The 20,612-nt window shown below is 37.3% G+C and overlaps 1 protein-coding gene across 12 annotated transcripts in view; it reads left to right on the top strand.

Annotated features, from left to right (window-relative positions):
- ANKRD28 (ankyrin repeat domain 28) overlaps window positions 1-20,612 on the top strand; it is a 190,118-nt gene that overhangs the window by 162,739 nt on the left and 6,767 nt on the right. For all 12 annotated transcript variants that reach the window (XR_002520558.2, XM_021934884.2, XM_021934887.2 and 9 more), the window contains 10 exons: window positions 4,020-4,221; window positions 8,286-8,373; window positions 8,476-8,593; window positions 9,146-9,365; window positions 15,037-15,124; window positions 15,216-15,299; window positions 16,251-16,396; window positions 17,051-17,133; window positions 17,559-17,641; window positions 18,601-18,692. Coding sequence is in view for 11 of the 12 variants with exons in the window: in XM_021934884.2 (XP_021790576.1) it covers window positions 4,020-4,221; window positions 8,286-8,373; window positions 8,476-8,593; window positions 9,146-9,365; window positions 15,037-15,124; window positions 15,216-15,299; window positions 16,251-16,396; window positions 17,051-17,133; window positions 17,559-17,641; window positions 18,601-18,692 (1,204 nt within the window). In the remaining variant the exon portion in view is untranslated. The remainder of the gene's footprint in view (window positions 1-4,019; window positions 4,222-8,285; window positions 8,374-8,475; window positions 8,594-9,145; window positions 9,366-15,036; window positions 15,125-15,215; window positions 15,300-16,250; window positions 16,397-17,050; window positions 17,134-17,558; window positions 17,642-18,600; window positions 18,693-20,612) is intronic.

The raw sequence follows: 20,612 nt of genomic DNA, 5'->3' as shown, positions 1-20,612 counted from the left end.
TCTGTTATGTCTCTTCCACTTTAAGACTCCTCTAAATTTTTTTCCAGTGTCAATCACTAAATGAAGAAGGTTAGGGAAGAATGTGACAATTTTTTAAGTCAAATGAGAACTTACTACCTTAAATTTCAAGTAGATCCTAATCTAGCTTTCTGTACTGAAAGAATTTATTTTTGAGACAAAGCATGTTAGAGTTGTAGGGAATGGGGGGTACTTTGAGAATCAGGAGACCAGGGTACTGTCACCAGCTGTTTGTGAGATCCCTGATTTTTAGTAAAATGCTTGTAAGGATGTATCCTTAATTCAGTGTGGAGCACTACAAGTTCAGTGATTCATTTGAATGTTTCTTTTCATATGTACTATTATTTTTTCTCTTAATACTCTCCTTGCGTGTGTTTTAACACTGACATATATACATTAAATTTTCTGCCGTTTCTCCCCATGATACTTCCTATCATGTTCTCAATAACTAAGAAAGCATTCTTAAAGCTTTCTACTTCTTTGCCCTTTGAGTCCTTGGAAACACCATGACCTCTCCCAGACATGCATTAGTAAATAAGTCTGACAAGGCAAAGCCAGCATGGAAAAAATAGCCATTTTACTATTGATGAAAAGAAATGAAGACTGAGCAGCATTAGCAGCAGCAGCATCATTCTCATTATAATAATTTCACTGTCATTTCTTGAGCACTTTCTAGGTGCCAGACTATTTCCCCCTTGCGGAGGTTCAACAAGTAGCATGTTAAAGACTCCCAAAAGCTCTGCAGTCTTTAGGACTTAGTTATCAGTTTAATGATGTTGTTTCCTTAGAAATTTCTCATTTGTATTCTCGCCACCCTTCAATTTGGCAAGTTTCTCTTTTTGTGCTTGCAAATTAACAATGTGCTATACATTGATCAGTGGGTTGGTCTTTCTCTCTCTCCCTCTCACAATTACTATTTTTTTGTCAGAGATTTTGTATGTGTATATGGTAGTAATGGTAGAAAAAAGAAAACATAACGTAAGACGTACCTTCTTAACCATTTCTAAGTGTACAGTTCAGCAGTGTTAAGTATATTTACATTACTATATAACCAATCTCCAGAATCTTTTTTATCTTGTAAAGATTAAAACTAAAAGTCTGTACCCATTAAACATCTCCCTATTTCTCCTTTCCCCAGTCCCTGGTAATACCAGCCTACCTTCTGTTCCTATGAATTTGACTAATCTAAATACCTCATCTAAGTGGAATCATAACAGTATTTTTTTGTGTTATGTGACTGGCTTATTTCATCTAGCAGAGTTCATCCATGTTGTAGCATGTGGCTGAATTTCCTTCATTTTTAAGCTGAATAATACTCTATTATGTATATGGCACATTTTTCTTTATCCGTTCATCTGACAATAGATGCTGGGTTGCTTCCATCTCTTAGCTATTATGAATAAGCGCTGCTGTGACATGAGTATACTAAATAGTGTTTTTAAGCTAAAAATTGAAATAATTTAGTAATTAGATGCAATGAAATATGATTATACCACCACTTTTCCTTTTCATATCTATCTATAGGAGGTTTTGAGAAGTTACTTTAATTTCTTATTCGAAACTCTCCCATTCGGGACAACTTGGTACAGTAAAAACATACTGATCTGAGGCTCAGGGAAACTGGTCTTGATTCCTAATTTTGCTCATACTGGACATTTGGGCTGCTTCTCTCAGTCCCATACGAGGATATCATGGGGGGAGGCTCTGTGGCAAATCATCATGGCTCCTATTCATTCTCTTGTCTTTTCATTTTTATTTTTTATTTATTTTTTCTATTGTTTTTCAGACAGTGTCTCACTCTGTCATCCAGGATGGAGTGTAGTGGCACAATCACGGCTCACTGCAGTCTTGAACTCCTGAGCTCAAGTGAGCCTCCCTCCCTCAGCCTTCTGAGTAGCTGGGACTATAAGCGCACACCACCATTCCTGGCTAATTCTTTATTTTTTTGTAGAGATAAGGTCTCACTGTTGCCCAGGCTAGTCTCAAACTCCTGGCCTCAAGTAATCCTCCTGTGTTGGCCTGCCAGAGTGCTGAGATTATAGGTGTGAGTGACCATGCCCAACTTCATTTATTATTATTTTTATTTATTTAGAGATATAATCTCATTCTGTCACACAGGCTGGGGTGCAGTGGTACATTCCCAGCTCACTGCAGCCTGTACCTCCCAAACTCAAGTGATCCTTCCACCTCAGCCTCCTGCGTAGCTACGACCACAGGCACGTGCCACCAGGCCCAGCTGATTATTATTATTATTTTTTTGGCAGAGATGAGATCTCACTCTGTTGCTCAGGCTGGTCCCAAACTCCTGTTCAAATGATCCCTCCACCTCAGCCTCCCCAAAGTACTGGGATTATAGGTGTTAGCTACCGCAACTGGCTAACCTCTTCTTTGTATACTGTCTTCTATATAACGTATGGTTCCTCAGAGTTCATTCTTTCAGTAGCATGATTTTCATTGACCTAGTATTGAGGAACAAAGTTAGATATCCTAAAACAGAATTCTGCTACCTATAGTCACTTTAATCTTTGAGATAGTCAAGCTTAAGTAATCAAGTTTCTACACAGATTCATTATAAAGAGATCAGTAAGGCCCAGAGCGACGTTATCTCTTGCTGCTACTTTCTGACAGTTTCTACGAGAAATGGCATTGTAGTCCTTTGAAGTTTACTTATTTCTTTATGTCCTGCTCAGCATTTAGTCCAGTGTAAATAATATATGTTCAGTTGCCATGTTGGATTTTGAAATGACTTTTCTGGAAAGCCCTTTTATTAGACTGTATGAAGAAGGCAACTTCGGGCCAGGTGCAGTGTCTCACGCCTGTAATCCCAGCACTTTGGGAGGTTGAGGTGGATGGATCACAAGGTCAAGAGATCGAGACCATCCTGGCCAACATGATGAAACCCTGTCTCTACTAAAAATACAAAAATTAGCTGGGGCGTGGTGGTGTGCGCCTGTAATCCCAGCTACTTGGGAGGCTGAGACAGGAGAATCGCTTGAACCCAGGGAGGCAGAGGTTACAGCAAGCTGAGATCATGCCACTGCACTCCAGCCTGGTGACAGAGCGAGACTCCATCTCAAAAAAAAAAAAAAATAAGGCAACTTCAGTCTGACAAATCTTCAGTCTTACTCTTGTACAGCTAGGACAGTGCCTGGTATGTGGTGATATTCAAGCAGGGCTCAGTTACATATTTCTTTGCTAAAAGAATTACTTCTTTTTTAGCTATGGCACATTATGGGGTGGGTATAGTCAGTTTAATTTGAGAAATCAGAATATTCAAGCACTGACTCAACTCAAGTTGCTAGCTGTCTTTGGAGTTGATGTGGAGCACTGAACTGTGATTAAGAACACAGACTTGGCTGGGCACAGTGGCTCTTGCCTGTAATCCTAGCACTTTGAGAGACCAAGGTAAGAGGATCACTTGAGGCCAGGAATTTTGAGACCAGCCTGGATAGCATAGCAAGACCCTCATCACTACAAAAATTAAAAGAAAAATTAGCTGCGCGTGGTAACGTGTACCTCTGGTCCCTGCTACTCAGCAGGCTGAGGTGGGAGGATCACTTAAGCCCAGAAGGTCAAGGCTGCAGTGAGCTATGATCACACCGCTGCACTACAGCTGGGGCAACAGAGCAAGACCTTGCCTCAAAACAAAACAAAAACAGGCTTTTTGGAATCAGACTTGAAATCAAGGCTTGAATAAATCCCTGTCACACATCCATTGAATGTCTGCCATGAGCCAAGCATTGTATACTCATGAAAAGATCACCTGTCATTTAAACTTTTATTATTTTTAGAATGCCTATTCCCTACCACAGTAGCCAACCTACTATGTTGATTATTAGAAAAATCTGTAGTTAACTTCCTGAATTCTCACTGTAGAAGTTTGGATTATCTTAAATAGGATGATAATATGAAGACAAGTTTGCTTATTTACATTTTTTTAAGTATTTAGGAAGTCAGTCTAAATACGTATTTTTAAAATTTACATTTTTATTTATTTCTAGGCCTACCATGGTCACCATCAAGCACTGGAAGTGTTGGTACAGTCTTTGTTAGATCTTGATGTCAGAAATAGTAGTGGAAGAACACCCCTAGATCTTGCAGCATTTAAGGGCCATGTTGAATGTGTGGATGTACTCATTAATCAGGGAGCCTCAATCTTAGTAAAAGATTACATTTTGAAGAGGACACCTATACATGCAGCAGGTATGCCGGATATTATGCTTGATTTATTTATTACTTCCTGTCTAATCTCTTTCAATTTCTGGTATATAATATTTCTGGTTAATTGTCTTTAAAATTTTTGCCTTTTTTTTTCCCCCCAAATCATATGGATTCTTTGACCCCACCAAATAACTTTATTCACACAAATGTCCCTTAATTTACAAAGCCTCAGTCATTCATAAACATTAGGAGTATCCACAGTATTCAAGGAACTTAAATATAGTGTATTATACCAATCCAAGTAAACCAAGTACAAAAAATATTCATATAAAGTTGTTTACATGTAGGTCCTAGATTACCAGCTTCTGTGCAAAAAAGGAAATAAAAATAGATTTATTAACTAGTATTTGAAACTAACTTTGTGCCTGGCTTAAAACCTCCTTCATGCTCAAGCCTGTCCCACACAAGTGTTTAAGAAGTCATTAAAACTCCCCTGCTCTCATGAAAAGAAGCTCCTCTGCACAAAAGATTTAAGTGCCCCCAAGTAGCTCCCTTCCTCCTGTGGCCTCTCTTGGAAAACAGCCTGGGCAGCCTCCTTGCTGATACCTTCTGCAATTTTAGGGGCCCCTCACGGGGCAGTGGCAGTGGATTCATCTTTTGATGATGGCTGCAGATGCTAACATTGGCCAATTCTATGTCACACCTAATGGTTACCCTTTGAGGGCATTTCTCCAGACAGAAGCCCCACTACCGCCAAAGCTTAGGTAGGGCAGGATCAGAGATGCCCCTGTGTTGTTTTGAAGGCTGTGCTATAGCCTGGACTTATCTCTGGACGTCTCCCTCTAAAATCCAGTGGCCTGAAGAGCTGAAAAATGTCAACTTGGCTCTTCAAAAGTTTCCAGACCCAAGGAGATTACCAGGAACTACAACTGTCTGGGGAAATTTTGACTTTAAGTGATAAAATGATTGTATTCTCAGGGAATATCAACAACAAGATTATCATCACTAAAAAAATTTTCTGCCTTGGAAGTTGGGTTTATGTAATAATCTAACTTCTGAAACACTTTATCAACAAAACAATGCAGTATTTCTTTCTGGTAGAAGTTATTTTAGATTGGTATCATCTTTCATTTAACAAGTGATACACATTTTGACTTACTTTACCAGTGTACTGCATTAAACATTTATGCAGACAGGCTTTACAGAGCAATTACTTTATGCAAGAACTATTCCATATTGTGATATTATGATGTAGCAGATAGGTTAAAATATGAAAGTCTATAACCAAGTCAGTGAAATGACTTGTTACCCACTGTGTATCACTGGCAGATGCAGATTCACAACTCTCTATTTTTATAGCGTGATCCTTAAGAATGCATTTGAATTTTTTTTTCTAGTCCTTTGGGAAGCTTACATTTTAGAAGATGGTTGATAACACCCACTGTTGCTCCCAGAGCCGCCTTTCAAAGCTATCAGATGTTCAAGTGGGGCTGAGAAAAATATTTTAATAATAGATTAGAACCGCTAATAAATGTATATACACTACTATATGGTTTGAACAAGAGGTTAAAATGCATTACTTGCTGTTATCTTATTCTGAAAAAGAGTGAAGTTATATATCAGTTTGCAAAACTTGGTGGCGCATGCCTGTATTCCCCACCTAACTCGGGAGGCTGAGGCAAGAGGGTCACTTGAGCTCAGTTTGATTGCACTGTAGGCAACATGATGAAACCCTGTTCCTAAAATATAAAATAAAGAAAATGTGGCACATATACACCATTGAATACTATGCAGCCATAAAAAAGGATGAGTTCCCGTCCTTTGTAGGGACATGGATGCAGCTGGAAACCATCATTCTCAGCAAACTATCACAAGAACAGAAAACCAAATACCGCGTGTTCTCACTCATGGGGGGAACTGAACAATGAGATCACTTGGACACAGGAAGGGGAGCATCACACACCGGGTCCTATTGTGGGGAGGGGGTAGGGGGAGGGATAGCATTAGGAGATATACCTAATGTAAATGACGAGTTAATGGGTGCAGCACACCAACATGGCACATGTATACATATGTAACAAACCTGCACATTGTGCACATGTACCCTAGAATTTAAAGTATAATAAAAAAATATATAAAATAAAAATAAATTTTGTACACTGGATGAGGTCTGTGAAAAATAAGTACTTTTTAAAAATATTAATCTACCACTAGAAAAATTATAATTGCAGATCATATGCAGAACTAATTGAAAGCTTGCATGGAGTGGTTGCACTCTTAATAGGTAAATACTGAACTGAGACATTAGCCAGTCCCTTAGAAGTAGTTAACCAATGCCATATAGTTCAGCATAAATCCTACCCACAAAAAGAACCACAGGTTACTGTTAGTGCCTACCTATTCAATAAATGCAAGCCTTGTATCTGTAGATGCCTTTCAAATTTGGAGATCTTTAGAGAGCGTCTATAAGCCATGAAAAGAACACTGAGGGTTTTTTTCTGGAGGTTTACCAGTTCTTTCCCACAGTGATGCTGTGCTTGGTGTTTGGGTATTGAATTTAGATGACACAAACGTTCATCAATAGCTACTGTGCACTGAGTGTGAAAGAACTGATTTGAAAAATGCTGGGCCAAACAAGATCTTCTTGAACATCCCCAGGTGTTATGACACTGTTTTTTGTTGCTAAGCTGTGAGAGCTGCTGGCAGAGTGCAGCATACAAATTGGACTAGGGTGGGAGAGGTGGTTTAAGCCACAAGTTTAATAACTATTAGTATTTAATATAACTGTCGGAACGTACTGTAGAATATTTGGCACCTAACTTGTTTTTGCTAGTTTTGTCATCTTTTAATTAGAAGAAATAGTGATAGATGTTCTTTCTGTATCATATGCACGATACATTTTTCTAATGTATTTATTTAAACTTCAGACTTTATATATATGAACAGGACCTGAATTTTGCAGAGGATTTAACTTACTTCAAAAGCTCTTTTCTTTGGACTACTTCTACTTGTACCCTTGCCCATTTTATGCATTTGGACTTAACACATGCATTCTTTAGATGTATAATTTTTCTTGTACTATATATATATCATTTGAAATTATTTCAGCCAGAAATAACAGAGTACCCTACTGAAAATAGCTTAAGGGGTTTAGTCTCTCACATACAATGTCCAAAGGCAAGCTGGGCATGGTGGCTCACACCTGTAATTCCAGCACATTGGGAGGCCGAGGCGAGTGGATCATGAGGTCAGGAGTTCAAGACCAGCCTGGCCAAGATGGTGAAACGTCATCTTTCCTAAAAATACAAAAAAATTCGCCAGGTGTGGTGGCGGGCACCTGTAATCCCAGCTACTCAGGAGGCTGAGGCAGACAATTGCTTGAACTCAGGAGGCAGAGGTTGCAGTGAGCCAAGATCACACCACTGCACTCCAGCCTGGGCGACAGAGCGAGATTCTGTCTCCAAAAAAAAAAAAAAAAAGGCAATATCCAAAGACAGATTCAGTTCCAGGATTGGTTGTCAGAGCTCTGGATTAAATTCTGTTATTCTCTTACATTTGCATTCATGTTGCAGGAATCATTGCTGCTACTTTTAAGGATTGCATCTAAAATCAGAAAGGAATGGGGGCTTTTCATTATCAGAGATAAAAGTATTTCCCAGCAGCCTCTAGACTTATCAGCATCTCAGTAGTCAGACCTGGTCCCTGTGCTGCTCACCTTAAAACTGATCGCTGTCAGAGGAGAATGGGGTTGTTGTGATTAACTTGGTCTAATCATGATATCATCCCTTTGCTGGAGGCAGGGCACTCTTCCTGACCACACTGCCAGACAGCTAAATAAAATGAGCATTCTTTTAAAGGCAGATGATAGGGGATGGGTGCTGGGTGGGCAGTCTGCCTGTCATGTTTTACAGTGAGGAATTCATATTTGTTCAGCTTTAACAATCAAAGGCCGTAGAAACCTTCTCTGTACCTATAGTTTTCATTCTTGCATATTAAATTCAGTGAAACTATCCCAAAATTAAATTCTGGAAGATGTGCTCTAAGATGGACATTTTCTATTTTATCATTGTATGTAATTACTGAAATGTTTAAATTTCACTTTACAGCAACAAATGGTCATTCAGAATGCTTACGGCTATTAATAGGAAATGCAGAGCCACAGAATGCAGTAGATATTCAAGATGGAAATGGACAGTAAGTTTCGATAAATAATTGTTGCATCGCAGAAGGGCGTATTTCGAAAACCAGAGTACAGTCTTAAGTGATAGCACTGAACCTATTCCTGTTGTTGCTCAGGACGCCTCTGATGCTATCTGTTCTCAACGGGCACACAGACTGTGTTTACTCACTGCTGAACAAAGGAGCAAATGTAGATGCCAAAGATAAGTGGGGAAGGACAGCATTGCATAGAGGGGTAAGCAGAAATATGCTCTTCCTTTCAAAAAGCCTTTATAACTTCATATTACCTAGAACTGAACTAGGTTATGTTTATTTTCTCTTCATTAAATGTTCGTCAAATAGTCTTTACCATTTCTTTCAGTATCTTAGTTTTTAAATGCTAATTTTGAACAATTACAAAGTACAATTTAATCTAGAGAACAATGTTAGAACAAAATTTTAAAACTCTAAAACTTTGAGTAGAATTAATGTCAGTTTGACTTTCCATTATCTCACTTATTTTCTTATACACCTTAATCTTTTTTCACCTTTGAAATATCATTATTTTCACTGAATACCAAGTTTCTCTCTTCCTCTTTTCATACTATTTGCATTTTAACAGAGTTGTTGCTTTAACTGAATTTTTAAACCACTTCCAATAAAAATACAGAATTACTCCTAAAATGATAAGTGGCTTTAATTAATGGAAGGATATTGGAGTATGGTCTTTAAAGTTTTTAATTAGCTGAAATTGGCATGTAATGTTTAGCATAATATGTTTGACTACCTGTAAATTATTTTCTTTCAGGCAGTTACAGGCCATGAAGAATGTGTAGATGCGTTACTTCAACATGGTGCTAAGTGCTTACTTCGGGATACCAGGGGCCGGACGCCTATACACCTGTCTGCTGCCTGTGGACACATTGGTGTTCTCGGAGCCCTTTTGCAGTCAGCAGCATCTATGGATGCAAATCCAGCCATAGCAGACAATCATGGATATACGGCACTTCACTGGGCTTGCTACAATGGTTAAGTATACAAACACAAATGCATATCATTCTGTGCTGAACAGAGATTAGTATAATATATTCAGATATTAATGAAAATGACATTTATAAGGCAAATTTTAAGTTTAAAATTAGCAAAAACCTTGGGAATAATCTATGTAGGCTCACTTACTAATAATAATTACTATGTAGGCTCACTCCTGTCCTTTGGCATGCTAAAGCCAAGATACTAGTTGTCAAAGATGTTCTGAGATAAGCCATGAAGTATTTTTGAGGTTTTTCTTTTCTTTTCTTTTCTTTTCTTTTCTTTTTTTTTTTTTTTTCGTTTTGGTAGGGTCTTGCTATGTTGCCCAGGCTGGTTCTGAACGCCTGGCCTCAAGTAATCCTCTCACCTCAGCCTCCCAAAGTGTTGGGATTACAGGCATGAGCCACCATGTAGCCTGAAGTTTTTCTTAGATCTTTATTTCAACAAATATTTAACATTTTTAGGAGGTTTTTACAATGTTTCCATTGCTTTTATATAGTGTGCTTGTATTTTGATTGTGTTCTTTTACTTTTTTTCTTTTTAGAGTCCCACTATTTTGCCCAGGCTGGTCTCAAACAACTGGGCTTAAGCAATCCTCCCACATCGGACTCCCCAAGTGCTAGGATTACAGGCATGAGCCATCGCACCTAGCCATGTTCTTTTACTTTCTAAATAAAATCGTATTAGGGGAAAAATGACCAAAAGTAGGAGAAACAGTGAAATGTATCACATTCTAAACTGAAATCTATGTATGTTTTCTGAGCACATTGCAAGATAACATTCATATATTACCACTAATATCCATGCTCAGTCTTTTAAAGGAATAAATCCCTAGCAGGTCTGAGAATTAGAAACTCTGCTACATGGTTAGAAAAGATTTTCTTTGGCCTCCTACAGGCTCACAGTCATAGTCATTGCATTTATAGGTAGACTCACAAAAGGTCACTTAGGGAAGCATAAAGCTACTTTGAAGGTATAGATGTTAAAAATGCAGTTTGGCTTATGAAATGCCACTAATTAAAATAATTTATGTAATGAAGTATGTTGAGATATTTTTTCCTTGTGCAGGGCAATAGATTTGATCATCTTAGAAAACTCAGGTACATTATATATAGTGCAAGCATCAGTGTTGTCAAAGTTCAAGCTTCAGGCTTTAGCAGAGAAATTACAGGTTTTTAAAATTTGTTTTCAATTTCAGTGTAGCTTCAAGATTAATGTTAATTATGACAGCAGATCTACAAAGCTGTAGTTCACAATTCTGATAACCTTCACTCAAAGTGAAGAGAAAATATAAATTGCCTCTTTATATAAATATCCACTTACTAAAATAAATAAGTATAATGTCTGTTGTAAAATCAGACTGCCTTACCAGGAAGTTGAGATTTGCTATCTTTCTGTAATACGCTGTTTCGTAGTTCTTTCACTGGGAGCTGTTTTGACAAAGTTATCAAGTTAAAACAAAAGAGGAAAAAGCTGAATCTTGTAAAATTATAACTTCATTAAATGTTTTCACAAGTATTTCTGAGATACAATATTTTGATTTTCATATTAGTCCTTATGCCATAGTTGGGAGTTGCATTCTTTTGCTGTGAGAACATTTTGGGTTCTTGAGGTTTGTCCTATGATTACTGTTGGTTATCCTTCAGCTGAGTACTGATAGTATCATAAAAACTTGAATAGTTAAATCTATTGCTCATTCAACAAGCTTAGTTTAGTCTCTTTGTTTTTTACTACCTTAAATCCTTGACCAAAACAGTTTTGAAACTATAAAACCTTTGGGGTTTAACTTCTCTTTTTCCCATTTCTACTCGCTAAGGCAAGTAGAAATGAGTGTAGTGAAGTGGCCAGAGACTAGTACTCATACTAGTACAAAGAAGTATTTTGCATTGATATTTGATTTGTTTCTGTAATGTGACTTGACATTTTACAAGTATAAGGAAAACCCAAAATAACTAATATAGTGGGAAAATATATACAAATGTGAGTTGTGTTTCTGTAAAAAAGTCAGTGAGATAAAACTGTTTAGAAGCAAAGACTTATTGCTTGGTTTTTTAAAAAATATATCCCTGAAGATGAACCATTGGAAAAGTCACAGTGAAGTATTTTTCCTCAGGAAGAGCATTTAGTTGTAAATGTAGGGCTGTAACTGTCCTTTGGAGAGTTGCTTTCTATTACAATGTTTCTTATCAGATCTATATGTATAACAGTTTCCCTAAAGTGAGTTCCTACTCTATCACTACTAAATTTAGACTCTAAGCACGTTTTGTACAAGAGACAGAATTTTGCAAGAACTGCATGCGTGGTTGCCATTTAAAGATCATAACAAATGTGTCTGATTTTCAGCCTGTAGCAAAATTGTGGTGATGCTGAATTTGAGCTGGAAGGAATTAAATGTGTGTTGGCTATATGCAGTAAGCGACTATATAGACAGTCTAAAATTAATACCATATTTATAGCCAAAATCCCATTTTATAATTTGGCATCCTGAAAGTAGAATATGTAAAATGGTTTTACTTTAGTAATTATTGTACAGCTGTAAAGAAAATTGGAAGCACTCCAACAGAACAGAAAACAACCTTTCTCTCAAAATTGAAATGATGGCCAAGTTTTAGAAAAAACTGGCTGTAGATACTAAAAGTTCACAATTTCAGTTTGTATAGTCATTCAGTCACAGAACTTAAGAATACTTATTTATTCCTTTAAAAAATGTGTTCATTTTTATGAAGCTCTGAACATCCTCAGAATAGCCTTTGAAACTCAGGAGGACCCAGTTTACCATCCTATCTATCTTTCATAAATGATGATAGAAAGTTATGAGATTGTCTGCTTAATATCACCCAGTAATGATTTCTGGAGGTGACCAAGGGGACCCACTGTTCCCTTTTCTCAGTCTGTACTCAGATAGTGAGTGGTTCTCAAACCCTTTGGTCTCAGCAACTATGGATTGATACTGACTGTATTAGAAATTGGAACTGGGAAATTTTAAATACTTATTGATTTATTTAAAAATAATGTCTATTACATGTTAACATAATCTTTTTTATGAAAACTATTTTCCAAAAGTATTTTCTTTTTAGTGAGAAGAGTAGTACATCTCTTTATAGCTAATTTAAGAGAATAGTTGGGTTCTCATCTGTGTTTTTATTCACATCTTTTTTGCGTCACCCCAGGGTGTTCCCCAGGCCACACCTTAAGCACCCATATACCTGGAGAATGGGAGGCTCTTAAGTCAACAATGGACAACTTTCCATTGCTGTATCTTAGTAATGAGTTAACATTCAGCACAATGGAATTAAAGCAGTTTCTCAACCTCAGCACTGTGACATTTTGGGCCAGATGATTGTTGCAAGGGACTCTCCAGTGCATTGCAAGATGTTTAGCAGCATCACTGGTTTCTACCCACTAAATGCCAGTTGCACTGTCCCACCTTCAGTTGTGATAAACAAAATTGTCTGTAGGCATTGCCACGCACAATATCTCCTGATGGGCAAAATCCGCTTGAAAACTACTAGATTAGAGAAAAGAACTGACAAAAGATGGAACACAATTACAGGTTTTTCTGAAAATTACTTTTCCACAATTATAGGATAAAGTTTAAGCTGATTAAGTTTGAGTAATTTAAAAAGAAAGGAAAATATAACAAGACTTTGGTAGGTAAATATTAAACCATGAAAATATATAAAGAGGCCACATAAGAATATAATTTATTCCTAAAGTAGATCCCAAATAACTCATGAAGTAAGCAACATTTTAGTTGTAGTAATTAGGGTATTAAATTAAAACTCTGGCTCTGGAATTAGGGTTAGAAAATTTGAAGTTTGGATTTTTCTGTTTTTCAAGTTACTGTTAAAAACTATGGAGCAGATATTGATCAATAATCAGTACAGTCAGCCCTCCATATCCATGGGTTCGCCATCCGTGAATTCAGCTGAATGTCGATCAGAAATATAGTTAGGCTGAACATGTACAGATTTTTTTGTCATTATTCCCTAAATAATACAGTATAACAACTATTTATATAGCATTTACATGGAATTAAGTTGTAAGTAATCTAGAGATGACTTAAAGTATATGAGAAGATGTGCATAGGTTATACACAAATAAACCATTTTGTACAAGGGAACTGTATAAGGGACTATGGATTTTTGCTGTCAGTGAGGAGTCCTGGACCCCATCCCCCAAGAATACCAAGGACTGGATACTTGTCCTTTACCACAGCAATATCACTTTGGTAGGAAATTGTCCTACAAAAATACTTCCTAAAATAAAAACAAAATGTTGGGCATGGTGGCTCATGCCTGTAATCCCAGCATTTTAGGAGGCTGAGGCAGGCAAATCACTTGAGCTCAGGGATTCAAGACCAGCCTAAGTAGGATGGCAAAACTTCGTCTCTACAAAATATCAAAAAATTAGCCAGATGTGGTAGCCTTGCACCTGTTGTCTTAGCCACTCAGGAGGCTGAGGTGGGAGGATCACTTGAGCCCAGGAGGTTGAGGCTGCAGTGAGCCATGATCATGCCACTGCACTTCAACTTGGGCAACAGAGCAGGACCCTGTCTCAAAAAATTGTTTTAGTAAAATTAAAAAATGCCAGAATGTTTCATTACAGCATTGTTGATAATATCATGAAGAATTTTTTTAAACTAACAATTACTTTAAAATCCATAATTAGATTAAATAATTTATCATACACTTTGATACTGTGAAGCTCTTCAGAACACTAAAGAATAAGATTTTAGCCGGGCACGGTGGCTCACGCCTGCAATCCAGGCACTTTGGGAGATGGAGGCGGGTGGATCACCTGAGGTCAGGAGTTCAAGATCAGCCTGACCAACATGGTGAAACCCCGTCTCTACTAAAAATACGAAAAACGTTAGCTGGGCATGGTGGTGGGTGCCTGTAGTCCCAGCTACTCAGGAGGCTGTGACAGGAGAATCACTTGAACCTGGGAGGCAGAGGTTGCAGTGAGCCGAGATCGCGCCCCTGCGCTCCAGACTGGACGAAAGAGCGAGACTCCGTCTAAAATAATAATAATATTTCTATATATGCTATTATGGAAGGATATGTGTAGTTAATACTAAGTAAAAAGCAAGTTGCAGAATTAAACATCCCATTGCCATTAAAAAAATAAATAGCACAGTCATCTCTCATTTGCTGTTGAGGATTGGTTTCCAGGACCCCTTATGAATACCAAAACCAACAGGTGCTCAAGTCCCTTACAGAAAATGGGATAGTATTTGCATATAACCTATGCACATTCTCTGCTATACTTTAAGTCATCTCTGGATTACTTATAATAGCCAATGTAATGTAAATGGTGTGTAAATAATTGCTGTATTTAGGGTATATGACAAGAAAAAAAAGTCTGCTCTGTTTTTTTTTCCCCCAAGTATTTTTAATTTGGGTTTGGTTGAATTGATGGATGCAGAACCCATGGATACAGAGAGCCAACTGTATGTATGTATGCGCATGCAGTTGTATATGCCTAGAAATTTTCTGGAACTACTGGTGGCTTAACAGCTACCAGTGGTTATATTCCAGAGAGGGGAACTGGGAGATGGGATGGGGGAGAGACTTTTACATTTTTCCTTTAAACATTTATGTGTATCTGTGATTTTTGCCAGTATCTCCTTTGAATTTTAATATCTGGTTCTTTACACCTATTTAGGTCACGAGACATGTGTAGAACTGCTTTTAGAACAGGAAGTTTTCCAGAAAACGGAAGGAAATGCTTTTAGTCCATTGCATTGTGCTGTGTAAGTAAAGCCAGAATGAATCAGACTTGGTTTGAGTGTTTTAAGAAATACACCATTGCTGTGAGAATGATCACCATGTTACCTTACACAGGATAAATGACAACGAAGGTGCTGCTGAGATGTTAATTGATACATTAGGTGCCAGCATTGTGAACGCCACAGATTCAAAAGGAAGGTAGGAATTCAACTATGTATTAAATAGTTTTAGCCAGGCACAGTGGCTCATGCCTATAATCCTAACAATCTGGGAGGCCGAGGTGGGAGGATAACTTGAAGCCAGGAGTTTAAGACCAGCCTGGTCAACATACTAAGACCTGCATCTCTACCCAAAAAAAAAAAACATGATGATACATGCCTGTGATCCCAGCTATTCAGGAGGCTGAGGCAGGAGGATCACTTGAGCCCAGGAGTTTGAGGCAGCAGTGAGCTGTGATTGCACTACTGCATTCCAGCCTGGATGACAGAGTGAGATCCTGTCTCTGCCCTAGCCCCAAAAAAAGTTTTATTTTCAATAAGAAATAAATTTTAACTACTGGCCTGGTGTGAGAGAATTTACAGAAAACCCATTATTATTTAAAAGTTGATTTTTATATTTGCAAGTATAAATTGTTATAAGATCTCAATTATTTTTACATTATAAACTGTTTTTCTATTTATAGATTTTAGGAAATTTTCCTCCTTTAAACTATTTTAAAATGTAAATTTTTCCCCTTTCTTTAGAAGTTGTTTGTTTCCCAAAGATAATTGTTAACAAAGTTAAAAGTTTTCTAAATAGGAATAAAGGCTAGAAGAAAGTCCAGCAGTTGTAAGAGGTGGTGGTATTCAGGTCAGGATTTATTTCTTTCAAAATTTCCTTTAATGATGTAATGTTATTTTAGCAATTTTGTAATTAATCTTTACTTCATACTAGTTCTAGTTTAATTAAGACCTTCTATATTATTGAAAGTACAAATTTCTATGGGAGAAATTAGTGAGCTCCATTGAGCCTATTTGTTTGTATACAGGCAGTGCTTTTATAGCCTAATATGTAAACCCTTAAAAACTGCATGTCACAAATTAAAGAATATTTTTCCAGCATATATAACATTCAAATTTAGTCATACGTTTCAATTTTTCTTTATCACAGAACTCCTCTCCATGCAGCTGCCTTCACAGACCATGTAGAGTGTTTACAGCTGCTGCTGAGCCATAATGCTCAAGTCAATTCTGTGGACTCTACAGGGAAAACACCTCTTATGATGGCTGCAGAAAATGGACAAACAAATACAGTTGGTAAATAAACTTTTAAGATTGTATTTTCCTAAGTATGTGTATCACTTATTTATAACTTAGATCCCAAGACTTCTGACTTCAGCTAGTTATCTTACCACTCCTAAGACTTAAAACCTTTTACCTGTTTGCAATCCACATTTTCATTTAGGGATACAATGTTTTAGTTTGCCCTTACTGATTGAGGAGTCTACTTTACGATGGCCCTGTAACATAGTGGTGAAGAACACTGACTCTGGAGTTGGATTGCCTCAATATGAGTCCTAGATCTTCCAGCTAAATGACCTGATGCCTCCCTCAGTTTTCTCATTTACAAAATGAGAAAAATAACAGTATCTACTTGGTGGGTTGTTGTGAGGTTTAAATAAATTACTATAAATCCAGAGCATATAAAACAGTATTTAAAATTTAGTGCACAGTCACAAAATAAATGTTAATTGCCATTGTTAGAGTGTGTGACTTATACAACAATATAATTGTCTTATACAATTATATGAAGATACAGTATATATGTTACATATTACAATATTTTTCTTGTACTTAAGTTTTTGTGAGAGGGACTGTTTTGCTTTGTATCTTCGTTTCTCTACAGTGAGTTATTGGTAATCTAAGAAACATGTTCATAAACATAAGAATTGATGCACTTTTTCCTCCCAGAGATGCTGGTTAGCAGTGCTAGTGCAGAACTGACTTTACAAGATAACAGTAAAAATACTGCCCTCCATTTGGCTTGTAGCAAGGTATGTATACATTTTAAGAACATGTTTTCATTGTTAACAGTGGCATTAAAAGTTTTTTGACTTCACTGAAATGAACAGAACTCAGGACCAAAGCTCTCTAATGATCACTGGTATTAGATTTCTTGAACAAAATTATTGACTTATAAGGCACCATGGCGTATCAAAGTGTCCAGTAAGCCAAATAAGTTTTGGAACACAAGCCTAAGTATAATTATCCTCTTTCCTTAATCTTAATTTTGTCCTCTTCTCCTACCCTCACTCCCAAGATGTGTTTGGGCAAATATTAAGATATTAGCCAGGAAAATTCATGGTATATGAATGGTGTTGTACATATTATATGGACTAGGGTTGCAGATTGTTGGGTGTATAAATGTACCTTGAATGGTACCCAAGTTTTTATAACTTATCTGCCACAATTTTTGTAGGGTCATGAAACTAGTGCCTTGTTAATACTGGAAAAGATAACAGATAGAAACCTCATCAATGCAACCAACGCAGCCTTGCAAACGTGAGTACTGTCAGTATCTAGTATAAACTTTGTGACCTATAATTATAAAAATGATAAATGGATTTTTTTAAACATATGACTGTTGGAATAGGTTTCATTAGTCATAGAAGCAATTTTAATAGTTTACAACTGTCGAAACTCATTTCTAAAATGATCACAACTAAAAGGCATATTATTTAAAATACTTTTGAACTGAAACTTCATTACAACATTGACAATAATGTATTTTGTTCTTAATCCACCTACCTAATTTTCTGAAGGAAAGTAGTACTATTTTGTATATTTTATGGAAATGAACTAATAATATGTTACTTGAAACTAACAATAAATGAGGTAAGAAGCTTTATGTGTGTCTGTAAGCAAATAAAGTTTCTGAAAGAATCAGACTTTTTAATAATGTGAGCAGCCAACCTCCAGATTAACTGACAGAAATCTTACATCAGTGTCTCTCATTGTCCTTTACTATTCCATTTTGAGGTTTAGTAAAGATAAAAATCTTAGAATATTGTTGCCCATTCTGGGATTAGTCAGATCCCTTGAAAGTCCAAAAATTAGTCATGATGCTTGTAAGCTGTTTTCAAAACCTATTAGAATTTATGCTACTGCAGTTTACAGTTTTTAATATATAGTCTATGTCTTTACCAGCCTCATTCTTTAACAATGGAGGAATGCAATTTCAATGGTAAAATTATTTTAAACATTGAGTCTGAGAAGAAAAGTAACAAAAGGATTGGGTGAAGGTAGGGACTGTCGATGGGACCTATGGCTGAGCTTGATGTTGAGCTACACGTTGACAAAGTGTGACAGTGCATTGCACAGAGGTTCTGCTCTCCCTGCCCCCATCTTTGTTATTAGGACTAGGTGCCTCAAGTTTGTACCTCTTGGTCTTCACAAGTTGACAAAAATGCTCTTTGACAGCCAGGTGTGTATGTGTACATGTATCATGTTTTTTCCCCTAGACCTCTGCATGTTGCTGCCCGAAATGGGCTAACAATGGTGGTTCAGGAACTTTTGGGAAAAGGAGCAAGTGTGCTTGCAGTAGATGAAAATGGTAAGTTGGTTCTATATTGTCTTCCCTTAACCTAGAGCTTTTATCTTTTAATGATCCATATTTGAAGAGAAATAAACTTGCATATTTTTTATTAGTCAAAGAGGAGAGCTAAAGTGAATAATGAATAGTAGTTTGCAGCAAAAGAATAAGGGCCAAAGAAATAGGAAAAGTTTTCTAACAGATGTACTTCTGAATTCCTGTATCATCTGTTATAGCAAAGTTAGTATTTACTGTTTATACTTGCCACTTTCTGTTGTTTTAGTAGCCAAAGATTTTGTTCTTTCAGCAAATATTACTAAGATCCTAATTAAGTGCTATATTCTTATTTAAAGTCAGTGCTTCTACTCATGCACGAGATCCTGTCCCCTTTTGCCTACTTCATAATGTCACTTTGACAGTTCTCTTTTATGTCCTGTGGTAACAATTTTTCGCGCTCTTCCTGTATTATTCTTCAGTATATAAACACTAGTTCCCTCATCTTTAAAAAACAATTTATAAATCTCACTACTCTTGCCAGCTGCTGCCATATTTCTGTGTTCCCCTTTGCAGCAAAACTATTATCTTGCTGTCCCCAGTTATTCACCTCTCATTCTTCCATTCTTTTGTTGTTGTTGTTGTGTTGTTTTTTGTTTTTGAGACGGAGTCTACCTCTGTTGCCCAGGCTGAAGTGCAGTGGCATGATCTCAGCTCACTGCAACCTCCGCCTCCTGGTTTCAAGCAATTCTCAAGCCTCAGCCTCCCCAGGTAGCTGGGATTACAGGCACCCGCCACTATGCCTGGCTAAATTTTGTATTTTTAGTAGAGACAGGGTTTCACCATGTTGGCCAGGCTGGTCTCACACTCCTGACGTCAGGTGATTCGCCCACCTCAGCTTCCCAAAGTGCTGGGATTGCAGGTGTGAGCCACAGTGTCTGGCCTCATTCTTCCATTCTCTCTTAATTTCCCTGTAGTCAGGCCTTCTCCCCTCACCCCTACACATAACAAAACTATTCTCATCAAAACCACCTATGACTTCTACTATGTTAACTACTACTTAGCTCTCATTTTACTTGATAAATCAGCTTTTGACATAATTGATTACTTGTTTCCTTTGATAAATTTTGTTTACTCTGGTTTTTGAACCCCACACTTCCTTGGTTTTCCTTCCACATTACTAGTTATTCTTTCTTAATTTCTTTTACAAAATTTCTCCCTCCTCTCCTTCTGGGACTCAATCCTTCATTCTTTTTGCTTTCTCTATCTACATTGACTCCCTAGTGCTCTCATCAGTTCCTTTGGTTTTAAATACTACCTATATGCTGAGAATTCCCAGATTTATATCTCCAACCCAGACTTCTCATAGTCTCTGTATATCCACGTGCCTAACTGACATATCCATGTGGATATCTGATAAACAACTTAAACCTAGAAAGTCCAGAACTGAACGGTTGATCCTTTTCCACTCCCCTTGCCAGACCTACTCTCCCCACAACATCATGATCTCCATTGAAGACAATTCTTATTCTTATAATTGCTCAGGGCAAAACCCCTAGAGTCATCCTTGATTCCTCTCACTCATACCCAGTGTATAGTCCATCAGCATACACTGTTGACTCCACCTCTAAAGTAGATTTAAAATATGCCCACTTTTTTATTTATTGCTACCAGCCTGTCCTGGATTCTTTTAAAGTATATGAGAACATGTTACTCTTGAATTTCGGTTCGGTTTGGTTTTGTATTGTTTTGTTTTGTAAAGAGACAGGGTCTCACTCTGTTGCCCAGACTGGAGTACAGTGGTAGATCATAGCTGATTGTAACCTTGAACTCCTGGGCTCAAGAGAACCTCTCACCTCAGCCTCCCAAGTAGCTAGCACTACAAGTATGCACCACCATGCCCAGCTAATTTATTTTTTGTGGTGATAGACTCTCACTGTATTGTCC

The sequence above is a fragment of the Papio anubis genome, chromosome 2 (assembly GCF_008728515.1).
Source record: "Papio anubis isolate 15944 chromosome 2, Panubis1.0, whole genome shotgun sequence".
In the NCBI taxonomy this organism is placed as follows: Eukaryota; Metazoa; Chordata; class Mammalia; order Primates; family Cercopithecidae; genus Papio; species Papio anubis.
Note: the sequence above shows the minus strand (reverse complement) of the source record. Positions and strands in the feature narration are given on the sequence as shown.